Source organism: Solanum tuberosum, unplaced genomic scaffold, assembly GCF_000226075.1.
Source record: "Solanum tuberosum cultivar DM 1-3 516 R44 unplaced genomic scaffold, SolTub_3.0 scf00034, whole genome shotgun sequence".
Taxonomy (NCBI): Eukaryota; Viridiplantae; Streptophyta; class Magnoliopsida; order Solanales; family Solanaceae; genus Solanum; species Solanum tuberosum.
In genome coordinates, this window is record NW_006238962.1 from 1,739,502 (window position 1) to 1,753,771 (window position 14,270).

General features: G+C 32.5%; 3 protein-coding genes across 3 annotated transcripts in view; all 3 read left to right on the forward strand.

Annotated features, from left to right (window-relative positions):
• The window catches only part of LOC102591304 (ornithine carbamoyltransferase, chloroplastic-like), a 6,071-nt gene extending 4,083 nt beyond the window's left edge, over positions 1-1,988 (forward strand). The window contains exons 3-5 of the mRNA XM_006342515.2: positions 744-875; positions 1,222-1,497; positions 1,630-1,988. Coding sequence (XP_006342577.1) covers positions 744-875; positions 1,222-1,497; positions 1,630-1,812 — 591 coding nt within the window. The 3' untranslated portion in view covers positions 1,813-1,988. The remainder of the gene's footprint in view (positions 1-743; positions 876-1,221; positions 1,498-1,629) is intronic.
• A 997-nt stretch (positions 1,989-2,985) lies between these two features.
• LOC102592412 (proteasome subunit alpha type-1-B-like) lies at positions 2,986-6,422 on the forward strand. The gene is made up of 2 exons (XM_006342519.2): positions 2,986-3,456; positions 5,812-6,422. Exons 1-2 carry the CDS (start codon positions 3,106-3,108, stop codon positions 6,280-6,282), a joined length of 822 nt encoding a protein of 273 aa, XP_006342581.1. The 5' UTR covers positions 2,986-3,105; the 3' UTR covers positions 6,283-6,422.
• A 5,228-nt stretch (positions 6,423-11,650) lies between these two features.
• Positions 11,651-13,475, forward strand: LOC102592750 (protein RADIALIS-like 3). Its single transcript, XM_006342520.2, has 2 exons — positions 11,651-12,051; positions 13,275-13,475. The coding sequence occupies exons 1-2, from the start codon at positions 11,810-11,812 to the stop codon at positions 13,297-13,299; spliced, it is 267 nt and encodes an 88-aa protein (XP_006342582.1). The 5' UTR covers positions 11,651-11,809; the 3' UTR covers positions 13,300-13,475.
• The last annotated feature ends 795 nt before the right edge of the window (positions 13,476-14,270 follow it).

The window sequence follows — 14,270 nt, forward strand, 5'->3', positions numbered from 1 at the left end:
ATTGGCTGGTGTGGTTTTTTTATATATCTTCTGTAACTTAGATTTGTTGTTCTTGAGCTGAGGGTCTCCCGGAAACAGCCTCTCTACCTCCACGAGGTAGTGGCAAGGTCTGCGTACAATTTACCCTCCCCAGACCCCACCTAGTGGGATCTCACTGGGCATGTTGTTGTTGTTGTTGTTGTAGTCTTATAGTTGTCCAGTCCACATTTTGCATCTTTGATTAAAGCTGCTCTTGGCAACAACACCCAGTGAAATCCCACAAAGCCGCTTTTGTCAACTCCATATAATAGTTGAAACACATCTGTTCTTTTTTCCTGGGGGCAGTGAGGAGGAGGTTGGGGGTGGTGCAAACAGAAGGCTCATTTATATTTGGTGATCCTACAAACTTTGTTATGATTAAACTCTGTTGACATTTGACTCCACGGATATCAAACTGTTTTTGTTTTTGTTCCTTTTTCTCTAGGTTTACAAAGATGCAGACCATCAATGATTGCTCAAATTTGGCCCTAGCTTTATTTCTAATTTTCTATATCTTATAGATGATGGCAGTTCGATGTGTTGCTGTACCTCTCCCAGAAAGTTAATCGAGTGTAGCCATTCATGTCTAATTTTCTTTAGGCATTGCTTGAATAGAACTGTGGGCTGAATTATCTGTCCACTGAGTTTAGGAAAATTTCCCCCTTTTCTTTCGTTCCCACTGCAAATCAAATATTGGTATCCATTGTATTTCTTTTCTTTTGCAGGACATTCTTGATCTAGCTAAATATGCAACTGTGCCTGTGATCAATGGCCTGACAGACTATAACCATCCTTGTCAAATAATGGCTGATGCCCTTACAATGATTGAACATGTCGGCCAGCTGGAAGGAACTAAGGTTAGCTCTTTTTTAGTTTTCCTGATGAAATAATTACAGTTTATTTATGTTCACCCAGAAAATGCAAAAAGAGTAGATCTCAATCAAAAGGCATTAAAATCCTGTACATGTTCACCTGCACTCCTAAACAGAAAAAAATGAGCATAAAAAATCCAAAAAGTGTTTTATATTATCAACACTGTTCTTCTTACAAGTTACACCAACTAAAATGATTCATTAAACAGAGGGCGGTGGATGTGGAAGTTAAAACACCTCAAACATCTCAGATTTCTTTCAGATAATTTTATCCATGTTTGGTTGTATTGGTAAATAGATTTTAATAATCTAGTGGTGGCTGCAAATTTAGGTTGTCTATGTTGGAGATGGAAATAACATAGTGCATTCGTGGCTGCTTCTGGCTGCGGTGATTCCATTCCACTTTGTTTGTGCCTGCCCCAAAGGTTTTGAACCTGATCAGGAAACAGTTGAGAAAGCACGACAAGCTGGAGTCAGCAAAATCGAGATAACTAATGATCCGAAAGAAGCTGTTAGAGACGCTGATGTTGTCTATGCAGATGTCTGGGCCAGCATGGGACAGAAGGAAGAAGCCTCACATCGCCGCCAAGTATTTCAAGGATTCCAGGTAGGAGCATGAGAAATGATAACCTTAAACCAACTGTGCCCTAACTTATCAAATAAACTCGGAACTCTGTCTGTATTTCAGATGCATGTATTGTTACTGTACTGAAACATGCTTGACATTATTTCTCTACAGGTGGATGAACAACTGATGAAACTAGCTGGAAAAAAAGCGTATTTTATGCATTGTTTGCCGGCAGAAAGAGGAGTGGAAGTTACCGATGGTGTGATCGAAGCACCAAACTCCATTGTGTTCCCTCAAGCTGAGAATCGCATGCATGCGCAAAATGCAATTATGCTTCATGTTCTTGGCTTGTAAATGCCCTTCATTTGGCTTAAAGCACAACCTTCTTAGGACCTAGAAGCAAATTTCCTTCTTTTCTCCCTAAACTATACGTTGTTTGGAACATTGAAGAACTTTGATCCTCGTTGTGCATATAATTTGAACTTTTCTAATATTAATTTGACACTCGTGTTGAAAATATTCACTTTGAAAAGATTTTGTTATCTTATCAAACAAGCTATTAATCATTTGAAACTAGATGACGTTTGAAGAAGTTTGAAGAAGGTAGAACGTATATAGGTAGTGAGATTATTTTCGAAAGACCTTTGGTCAAGTGCATCAAACTCAACTAATAAAAGAAGAAAGCATAGCAATTAATAAAGGAAAAATTATGCGAAACGACAAACACTTACCGTGTATCATTTAATTTAGCTACAGTTTCGGACATTGTATCATTTAATTTAGCTGCAGTTTCGGACATTTATGATTCACAGCTATAGTTTCTCAATTTTTTTTATGAATTTGTGTAATTCGGTTCTTGATTATATAAATTCAAAATTTGTATATGCTTATCCTAGCTCTTTTGTATACAATTTGTTGATACATTTTGATTTGTATAAGTTATGAAAAATTCATAATAAATTATCATGTTTGTATTTTGGCAAGCGATATGTATAAACAGAGTTTTGAAACTTTTTAAGTGTATAAATACAATATTTATATATATACTTACTCTATTTGTATATTGGTCTATAACAAATGAAACTATAGCTATGAAGCGTAGTTAGTCAAACTGTAGCTAAGCAAGACATCCTCTAACCCTACTAACTTTCTATCCCAATACGTAACTTCCACTCTTTCTTATCTAAAGTCATGTCCTCGGCAATATGAAAGCTACACAATGTGTTGTCTAATCACCTATTTTCAATAGTTTTTCAGCCTACATATACCCCACCACACACCCCCTACAACCAAGCTCTCACCTCTCCTCATTGGGGCGTTGGTGCACCTCCTTTGCATATATTCAAATTATCTTAGTCTCACTTTCCTGTTGCCCGTCACAATAATAAGTAATATGATTATTTTACTACAATACTCATATCAATTGATGCATATGTTGTGAGTAAACATGTAATAAAAATATAGTTCTCTTGATATATTAAATGTAACTAAATAAAAATGAAAATATATTTTTAATACAACATCATTAAGTAAAATTGAACCAAAACCCCCCTTCCTTCCCATTTGCCTTGAAGAAAAAGAAACCAAAATCCGAATCACATATAGAAAGCATTTTCAGGGCGACGAGTCTGATTCAATCGAGTGAGGATGTTCAGAAACCAGTACGACACCGACGTGACGACATGGTCGCCGGCGGGAAGGCTATTTCAGGTAGAGTATGCAATGGAAGCAGTGAAACAAGGTTCAGCAGCAATAGGTCTTCGATCGAAAACTCACGTGATTCTCGCGTGCGTCAACAAAGCTAATTCCGAACTTTCATCTCACCAGAAGAAGATTTTCAAAGTTGATGATCATATCGGTGTTGCCATCGCCGGACTCACAGCCGACGGCCGTGTGCTTTCTAGGTATATGCGTTCGGAGTGTATCAATTATGGTTATTCTTATGAATCAGCGTTGCCTGTTGGTCGACTTGTTGTTCAGCTCGCTGATAAAGCTCAGGTGAGAAAATGCTTATCAAAACCCCTAGTTTATGTTTTGCAATTGCTTCTGCTAAACTGTTGTTGTGTGCGTGCGCTATTATTGTTTGTTGATGAAGTGGAATGCTGTATTTGAATTGTGGAAATTGAGGTGGTTAGGGTTTTAGTTTGGATGTTCCATTTGGTTTCTGCTCAGTATCCTTGTATTTAGTGAAATGAAATTGCATTTTAGCTGGGATTTGAAAACAAAAACCGTGAGAAGCCTGCTCATGCTTTCAGTCGTTCTGTTAGCTCTAGGCAGGAGTGCTACCAGACAGGAGGAGGGAGGAGCTAAAGCGTGTAGTTCATAATGGAAAAAAGGACCCATTACTCCAGGAGCAAAATTTTGCTCTCGACATATCCGTGGTTATTACTATGAATTAGCTGTGTTCTTACATTATCACGAATCATTTGTTCAATATAAGCGATAACGTTCCTTTCATTTATTACTACTTCAAATCTTTGTTTAACCACCAGCTCTGACCATACCCAGGAACAAGTTTATGATCTTGACATGTCTGTGTTTATTACTATGATGTGAATTAGCTGTGTTCTTACATCGTCATGTATCATTTCTCCAATGTGAGAGATAGTGTTCTTTTCATTTATTACTACTTCAATCCTTTGTTTGACCACCAAACCTCCGTTCTCTAGTTTACCTTTTCTTTTTGGCAAGTAAGCTATAATATTTTTCAAATAAAAAGGGAAGGTCATAGTGTGTTCCATTTATTATCTATGTATGCTGCATAAGAGCATTTCTGGACTGAATGTGGGAAGCAGTTTGTTGATGTGGTTTTGTGCATAACCTTCCCTGTGCCAGCAATTGCACAAGCACACATTTCATTTTTTGATAACATTCCTTATTTATGGGATGCATATTCTTAAGATACTGTTGGACCTTAATTTCCTGTTGACAACTTAAAGTTCAGTGCTATCATGAGGATGAAGTAGCGCAGGAAGCTGAGAATCAAATGTAAGTTGGTTAAGCATGCACAGTGTTTTTTCCTTCCGCCTTTGTGAACTTATGCATTGCATTCTAGATGTATTTAGTGATAATCTAGCTATTTTCTGTTACAAATAGAGGAAGGTTGCAGTATCTACGAACTGATAATCAACTCCACGAAGTGTACCTTCCTTTAATCCATTACTAAATCACAGACTGTAGCTTTAGGAAGTGACAATAGAATAAGTGAGAAGTAGCTAAATGCCCTGTGAATTAGCGATGGGAGCTCTCTCTCTTAATTGGCCAATATTTCGGTGATTAGGTTTAGATATAACATGTTAGAAAAGATCTGTAGTTGATTGGCATAGGTTCTGGGGTGATTTCGCTTGAGATCTTTGTATATTTTCAAGTGATTCTCTGATTCTGCTGATGTAGAGCTTTCGAGATTGCTGATTCTACTTGTGAGAGCATTCGAACAAAGATTTTTCAGAATGTTAGTGCTTTTAGTAAAACGCTGCAACTCTGATACAGCATTTAACTAATTGCATATGAATCATGGTTTCTTAGTAAGTTTCAGGTATGATGTTCATTTTTTTCCTTCTTACTTCTCTATATGTACTCTATGAGATTATTTTTAGTTGGAAGAAAAGGGGTCATAGAGGTAGGCACTAGGCAGTGTACTACTGGTTGTAGCATAGCAGAATTATTTTGCATTTGGCATTTTACTGATTATCTCAAATTCTTTTTTAAGTATTACTATAATCAAGCATGGTATAAATCCAGACTGTTTGAACTGTCTTTCAAATTAGTGCTTTCTTGTTAGTCTCCCTCCAGAAGTATTACACCAATTAGGTGGTAGACTAACCAGGTAAAGAAAATCGTGTTTATTGTAAGCCACAACTATTTACCATAACCAATTCGGACAAGGGAGTTTCAACTGCAACCTTCAGTGTTTTTTGTTAGCCACTACTATTTACCATAACCTTCAGTGCTCCTTGCATATGTATGTCCTTTATTGTCATGCTGTTCCGTTTAATTATCTGGGGCAAGTTATGTCTAAGTTACCAAGCGGAGGTTTGCTAATATTTTAGTTTATTAAGAGGAGAGTTTAAATGTTCATTATTTAGCGTATGATAAGAACTTGTGGGCTCACATATTACTTTAGGATTTCAAAACAGAATAGGAAGAAGTTGTATCTAGGTGAGTAAAATGGGTTCTTGTAACTTGTGTGAACTATGATATATGTTAGAAGACTTTCTTTAGTACCCAATAATCTGTCTGTTTCCCTTTGCTAGATTATAAACTGACATACATATGCTGCTACTTGATAAGGTGATTTCAAAAGGTTGATGTCTATTTTCCTTCAATATTCTATTGACATCTTTTTGGGGCCAGGTTTGTACTCAACGGTCCTGGAAACGACCTTATGGCGTTGGCCTGCTTGTTGGTGGGCTGGACGAATCCGGCGCTCACCTCTATTACAATTGCCCTAGTGGTAACTACTTCGAATACCAATCTTTTGCCATTGGATCTCGGTCACAAGCTGCAAAAACATACTTGGAGCGTAGGTTTGAGAATTTCACTGATTCTTCACGAGGAAGTCTGCTTAAGGATGCACTTTTCGCATTGAGGGAGACATTGCAAGGAGAAAAGCTAACGAGCACGAATTGTACTGTTGCTGTGGTAGGAGTAGGAGAAGCTTTTCATATGTTGGATAAAGAAACTATCCAAGGATTGATCAATGAATTCGAGTTAGCTGGTGAAGAAGATCCTGCTGCAACCACAGATGCAGCTGCTGATATCGAATCAGCAGTACCTGAAGCGGGTGCCCCTACTGATAAAGGTGCTGCATCAATGGATGTATGATCATTCTGTTGGATCTTGTTCTTCTTGATAGAATATTGAGATTTCCTTTCGACACAGTGGACAATATTTTCTTGTTGAACTATTTTGTAAAGTTAATATTTTTAGCAAAAAATGTCAATTTTGTGCCGTCCTTGTCATTAGAGTATCTTTTTTGAACAAAATACTTTGCCCTTTATTCGAAGATTCTATTCATCTTTTGGTGTACTTCTCAAGCTTTTACTAGAACATGACTGGTCAGTTAAAAAGGTGTACCTCTTTTGATTTCTGATAAGTCACCAAAGTTGATAATTGGAAGAAAAAAAAAACTCTAATTGAAAGGTTTCAAAACAAGATTCCTTTTTATTTAAAAATCTCAAAAGGGCAAAAGAATTAGTGGTTAAAAACTTGCAATGTTAGTATCTTACACCTGAGTATAACAAGGAACTTCAAGTGCAGTATGACATACATAGTAGGTGTGCACTGGAATAATCAAGTTGCGCTAGAGGTGGATTCATGATTTTGAGTTCTTAATTTTTATAGTTGTGCGTATTTAGTTGTTTTCGTAACACACGCATTGTGATTGTATACATATATAGTTTGGATCAAAACTACAAGATTCTGCTGAACCTATATGTTAAAGCCTAACTTCACCCCTTGGTGTGTGCAAGCTAGCCCTGACACCATTGCAATAAAAAAAAAAATATTCTCCATGATTGCCATTTACCAATCATTTGAAATAGGACCATGAACCAAGGACACACTAATTTCTTAGTGAGAAAGGTGGGGCTAAAATCACTGTTTTTACTCTATATGTACATAGATTCCTACTTCAACTTCTCTAAGAATATTACTTAAAAAAATTGTGAATAAGGACCCCCCACTATAGCATTAATAAGGAATCCCCAAGCAAGTTGTCTAAAAGGGGATAATCTCAGTGAAAGGTAATACATAGTTTTTCAATTCTTATCATGTAGCTATATATTGTTTCTGACCAATCAGGGTTATGACGGAACAAATAGGATTCCTTCACTATTAATCAAACGTTTCGTATTTGAGTTTGAGTCATGAACATGGCAAAAACCTGTTAGGGAGTGTTTTTACCTTAAATGAGCTTTATATAGTATGAATTCAGATTAGTCGGGTTCCAATATGAATATATTGAAATTATTATTTGTGACCTCACTTAAGTATCTACCTATCCAAATCACTTAAATGAAAAATAGCCAGTGAATATATGTATAATTCATGTATAATATATATGTTTATTGATTAGGAAAAGTAAATAATAAAATCTAACCCGCTATTGGTTTAAAATCCCATTTTGCAGTAAATGATACTTTAGGAATTTCTCTTTAATTTTCTTACCATTGACTCCCACAATCCTATAATATATGTCAGCAGAATAAATCTTCCTTAATTGCCTTTTGCAATCCATTTGTTTTGTCATAGTGCATATAGCATAGTAAAAAACACTATATCACACATAGTTGACTCTGAAAAGATGAGCTACTTGAATATATAATATGTGTGACCATATTTTTTTGACCTCATATAAGATAAAGATGATAAATTACATTATTTATGGGGTTTGGTGCAGACGTGCAGTGATGGGACTGCCTCATCCTTAATCAAAGGTTTTGGGGTTCGAGTCTTGGTATGGAGAAAATCTTATTGGGAGTGTCGCCCCCAATTGGGCCTAGCAATGTGCGATTTGAATTTAGTCGGGGCTCTAATGTGAACTTCAGACACGGATGAAAAACAAATAAAAAATAATAAATTATATTAGTTGTGTTTTTAACAATTTAAGTTTTTAGATTAGGCGATTGATATAATTCGACATGATATTACAATAGGTAGAAGCCTACCAAGTTTTTGTTAAACATTTTATATATAATTTGAGTCGAATGCAGTGTGTACTAACACATTACATCCTCTTAAATTCGCCCCTATAAATTAATTCATTAGAAAAAACATCCTAAGCCTTCTCACTATTTTTGAGGGATCTGAGTATCAAACGCATAACCAATATTATTTTTGAAGAATTCAAATAATATAGTCCACAGTTTCATAAAGATTATACATAAAATATCCTTCATGACTACCAATCATAAAGAAGACTAAACAAGACAAACTTTAGGGGAAATTGTGGTGCTTTATTCCATATCATTTTCAAATAACAAGATTCTTAAAATACTACAAGACTGATGTTATATATCAAACATATATAGATTCCTATTGCAACTTTTGCAGAATATTTACCTATAAAATTTTGAGAATGAGGGCCCTCCACTACAAACAACTTGTCTATATATAATATATTCTCCCTCTTTTTGATAATCTTCAAAGGTTTCAGAATCGGAGGAGGAGTTAGAATTTAAAGTAATTATGAATATTAAATTTGTCACTGAACTTCAACTTATTTTAGTTATTAAGTTCGTAATTAAATACTTATACATAGTTTGATAAGTTTTTTTAGTACAAATGCATGATTTAAACAAAAATCACTATTAAAAAAAGAAGTCACTCAACAATATTTAGTAAAAAGATATAAAATTACCCAACTTGATTAAAATATCATATAAAGTCACTAAACTATAATTTGTAGCATCACCTAAGAATATATTTTACTTCTAATAAGTCACAATCTATTTCTTTTTGTAACCAAGAAGTTACTTAACTATGCTCAAATATCATATCAAATATTCTTTGTTTTATTTTCTCCTAATGACTTCTTATGAAATATATTTTGGCAAAATTGAGTGACATTTTACAACAAAAAATAATAATTAAAAGAAGTTTGATAACTCTTGTGATACTTAAGTAAAATTGGGTGATTTTTTAATTATAAAAAATAGTTTAATAATTCTAGTGCTATATATATCGATAAAAATAAAAAATGTAGAAATGACAAGATAAATTAGATATTTATGAAAAAAAATAATGATGTAGAGGATGATTGAAAAAGAGGTTTGATTTATAGGGATAGTGATGTGCAAAGATTCGCTACAATGACACTGTTATAGACCAATGAAAAGGAATGTAGCGCAATATGATAGCGCCTTTATTTTCAATAAAATAAAAATTGACTGACCATCTAAAAAACCAATCATACAGTCGATCTTTGGATCAACATTGATTTTCTTTATTTGTGCAAACCTTTAATTTTCAAATCAGGAAATATAAATGTTAGACAAAAAGTAGTGTGGTCAATTCAATTAGCTTGAAAGTCATTTAACTTGTATCCTGGTGAAACATTAGATATTGTCTCAATTAAGAATCATATTCATTTTTTATCAGAGGTCTCGATCATTCTTGTCAAGTTTTAGTTAATATAGAGTTATTTTTGTTGGAAAGTACTTTAACTTTCAATTTAAAACTTTTTTTCATAAATTTAAATTTAATCAGACCTCTCGATAGACTAGTACTAAACAAATGAAAACCAAATTAAAAGTAAAAAAGAAGAATCATATTCTATTGTACACCATGTACAGTCAGAGCATAAAGTTCTATTCAAAAGGATCTACTTGACATAGATTCCAAACAACATGGAATAATGTGCCTAGTTAATGGTACATATATTCGTGTCCAACGGTACTTATTTATTATTGACTTTACATAATAATTCTTAAGAAACTATAAATAAAAGGATAATTTTATTATATCATCTTTTGAATATAATAAATACAATGTCTAGAAAAATGTAATAGAAAAATGATTATAATTAATGATAAGGGTCAATTAGGAACTAAGTGTAAAATTATTCATTAATTTCATAAAGTGGATAAGTATTGCTAGACATCTCAAAATAGTATAGTGGACAACTACTGTTGAGCGGAGAGTATATAATATTTAGTCTACCCAATCTAGCTAGTTGGTGCAGAATGATAATGTTGATTATGGATAAAAGTTTTACTTAACATCCAGCCAATAATGCTAGGGCACTAAGATTTTTTTTTAATAATTTCTCTTCTAAAACTATGGCCAAGAAAACTTTCAAAAAACAAATAGAGATTAGAAAGTCAATTTGTTTTATCCAATCAATTGTTGGTGATGAATTCCTCTTTGTAACGTTCGTTTAGTAGACAATAAGTGAATTGCATAAGCCCTTAATATACTATCAAAAATAAAGTGAAGATGTACACAAACAAGATATCCAAAAAACTAAGAAAAATGATCAAATAAAGGAACTCCTAAGCTTTTGACGATCTAGATATGTTGATATATTAATGGTGACTCAATTAATTTGAAAAATCATTTTTTAGATTTAAATTTATGTTTCTGATGATTTCATGCTTGATAAATCTTGATTGAATAGAAAGGGGCTAACATCAATGAAATGTTATTGTATATATAAGATAATCACAACACTAGAATTTGAATGATCACACACTTTAACGTGCTAATAGAAATAAAATTAGGGATCTAAATCCTATAGACCAGCTAGGTGATCCACTTGCTTATGATGATACTTCAAAATACTTTATCCTATTTTTCGCTCCACATGCATCTTTCCATTAGCTTCATTTCATATTGCTGACAAGAATCACATTTATGTATAACTAGATCCCCTCCTAGAAAATGAAAAAGAGATTCCCTAACTAGCTACTCCCAACACTTCCCTCATTTTTTTTTAAAAATAAAAATTATGAGAGTGGTGTCTAAACCAGGGATGAAGAGGCGGAGTTAGAGTTTGGCTTACGAATCTGACTGAATTTAGTAGATTTGATCTAAATCATGTATTTATTATTTCAGAATTTAATTCCTTTAAGAAGAATTTAGAATCCATTAAATTCAAATTCTTGTTTCGCCTCTGAATTTTGAGCTAAACACCTTGTATGTATCTCAGTAATTGCATCAGATATTTATAATCAAACAAATTAGTATAATAGTAAAGCGTTTATGCCAACTTGTTTGCACTTTGATAATTTCATCAGGTAACTGTTACCTTCACTAGAGGCGGAGATGAAGTTTTGTCATGTGTTGAATAAAATTTGTTTTTTTAAAAATAAATAAAACTAGTCAACTGTATTGTGTTGAGAAATTCATTGAGTATATATAAAGAATTTATTCAAAACTTAGAAAACTGTCTTTTTTAGAATTTATAAACGTAAAATTTGAATTTGCATCTACCACCACCAACATACATGCCAGTTAATTTTATCCATCAAAATCTAGACAAATCAAAAGACATAACATATTTATTTATTTGTCTCTTTTGAAATTTCCGAGAGAAAACATTTCTGTCTCCAAGATTAGGGATAAAATCTGCATAAACACTTTACCTTTTAGAGCTCATTTGATATTATAAAATTACACACAATATATTATTATTGCTATTTCTTTTAAAATTTAAAAAGTAATTTATCATGATTTTTATCCACTTCATTAACGATCAGGCCACACCTTGGATGCCACCTTTCTCCTCCATCCCTATAAATAACAAAGCTTACCCATCTTGTCCATACAATCCCCTTGACTTAATTAGTCCTAAGTATTCTAGTTTCTTCTAGAACTTCTTCTCCTACTTCCAATTACTTCTCAACACACAATGGCCAATTGGACAAAAAACCAAAACAAGAAATTTGAAGAGGCATTGGCTTTATTTGACAAAGACACTCCTGATAGGTGGCATAATATTGCTAGGTGTGTTGGTGGAAAATCAGCAGAGGAAGTGAAGAGGCACTATGAATTGCTTGTCAAAGATGTCATGAAAATAGAAAATGATCAAGTTCCTTTGCCCAATTATAGGGGTGCTAGTAGCAATGGAAGAAGTTATGCCAATGAACAAAGGTATTGTTAATCTTATTGTATTTAACTTATATTCACTGACAGTGAAATGCACATCGTACATTTTTAACATGTCGTATATGTTACTTGTCTTATTTTTCATGTTACTAATTTCACATGTTACGGGAAATTACCTATAATATATATCTATATTGTTTAGATTCTTAAAAGAATATTGAGGTGCATATCGAGTCTTTCATAAGTAGTTCATTTTTTAAGAAACGACACGAATGACAATAATTTTAGAGAGTTCGATCAAGCTGGAAAAAATAGCTAGTAATTATCTCAAGAGATCATATAGTGTTACAATATTTTCATATTGTATTTACTCTCTCCGTCCCTTTTGACTTGACATGATTGGTTACTGAGGTTATTATTATACCCCCTATTAATTGATAGAGTCTTAAATATATTGATTCACTATATTTTTCAAAGACACTAACTCAATGTTAATAAATTGAGTGTATAATACGGAAAAAAAATGGTCCTTTGATTTGTCTTAAATGACAAGTAAAAGGAAAAATTAAATTAGGAAATATTTGACAAGTAAATAAGGAAGGAGGGAATATACTATAAATGTATATTACTTGAATATTTATATTTATGCTAATTAAAGACATATTTAAGTTTAATAAAGTACTTAGAAACTTCTGGATTGTTTGATATTTTACTATTTTAGGAAGCTATAAATGTTGCTTATAATATTTTAACTCCTAATTAAGCAATCCCACATGAAATTTAATCCTACTTGTTTAATTAAGCTCCAAGTAACCCACATGAAATCTAATCCCACTTTGTTTTAGAGCACATGCATATTGTCCTACATCTTAATTAATCTCTGACCACATTATTATTATTATACAAAACAAAATTGTTTAACAATTATATATTTGTCTTAATAAGTATATCATCGCATGATGTACACATATTTAGGTAACTTTGGTACCTAATATGGAAACAATCAATAACGCTTGTATTAATGTAAGCTGTTTATGTCACATCTTTCTTGTGTAAATGTCAAATATTTTGTACACTAAGTTGTCCTTTTTAAAAATAAAATAAAATACCCTTCAGGTTAAAAACATTTTGTAATATTAGGGTTATTTAACATGTTAACACGTTGTTTGCCTAATATTTTAAGTTTTCGTTTAATAGCGTAAAAATTCTTTTATAAATCAGTGTATCGAAATTAATTATATATATTTTTAATAGTTTCTCTTGAACAGGCTTATGCAGAATCTGAGGTTATAGCAAGAAGAAAATTGCATCGATGTATAATATCATCTAATTACCAGTACTATAAAATGCAAACAAAAATTAATCCACGTTTATTTTATGCTAATATGTATTAAAGTACTCTGCTTTGTTGCTAAAATGTATAACATGTACGCAAATAATACCATGCTTACTTTAATTTTATCTTTTTCTTTGAATTTTTGTCTTACGGATGTCGATTTTCTTGATTTACGTTCATAAAATATATGAGTGTATGTATGTAGAGTTGACAATATGAATTCAGTTGAATCAATAGTTTTGACTTGAAGTTTGTATTTCTCTTAGAAATGCATTAAATATAGATAAATTAGTACTTGATCTAAAAAAGGTTAAAATTACGCACTCAAAGAACGATATATAGCAACTACAAATTTCTGGGAATTCTAAAAAGTAAAAAGGTTAAGTTCAAGATCTATAAGTTTTAAGTCTTGAATTCAATGGATACTTCACTAAGTGCAGGGCGATCACATTGTATAATCATATTTCCATCTTGAATCGATTATCAAAAAGAAATATGAAATTTAGATCATTATATATCTAAGTTTTTTTTTATAACTTGGCTTCAAATATTAAAATTTCATACGGAGAGAATTGTGGGATTCAAAGCATGAGGTCAAAATTACCTAATTTATTATTTGACTATCAAATAATAAGTCATATTTGTGTGGTGACAAAAACTTTAAAAATTATTATTTAAATATGTCATAATATTTATGCGCTAATCAAAACTTGTTATTAAGGTTAAACTGAAAAATTCAATTAAAATTGTCACCAAATTCAAAAATATATTATTCTTTTCAGAGTGGACTAATAAGAACATATATTTTTTTTAAATAAAAGGAGTATTTATTTATCATAGTGAAGACATTTCTACCGTGCTAGGGTACCAAGTAAGACGCACCACTCATTTCGTAAAGTTAGAATAAATAAGAAAAATCGATCAACTA

Excerpts from the sequence above, each read along its gene's own strand:
- LOC102592412 (XM_006342519.2), top strand. The coding sequence starts at position 3,106 with ATGTTCAGAAACCAGTACGACACCGACGTGACGACATGGTCGCCGGCG. Across the intron at positions 3,457-5,811 it reads AGCTCGCTGATAAAGCTCAG|GTTTGTACTCAACGGTCCTG; the intron begins GTGAGAAAATGC and ends TTTTGGGGCCAG.
- LOC102592750 (XM_006342520.2), top strand. The coding sequence starts at position 11,810 with ATGGCCAATTGGACAAAAAACCAAAACAAGAAATTTGAAGAGGCATTG. Across the intron at positions 12,052-13,274 it reads AGTTATGCCAATGAACAAAG|GCTTATGCAGAATCTGAGGT; the intron begins GTATTGTTAATC and ends TCTCTTGAACAG.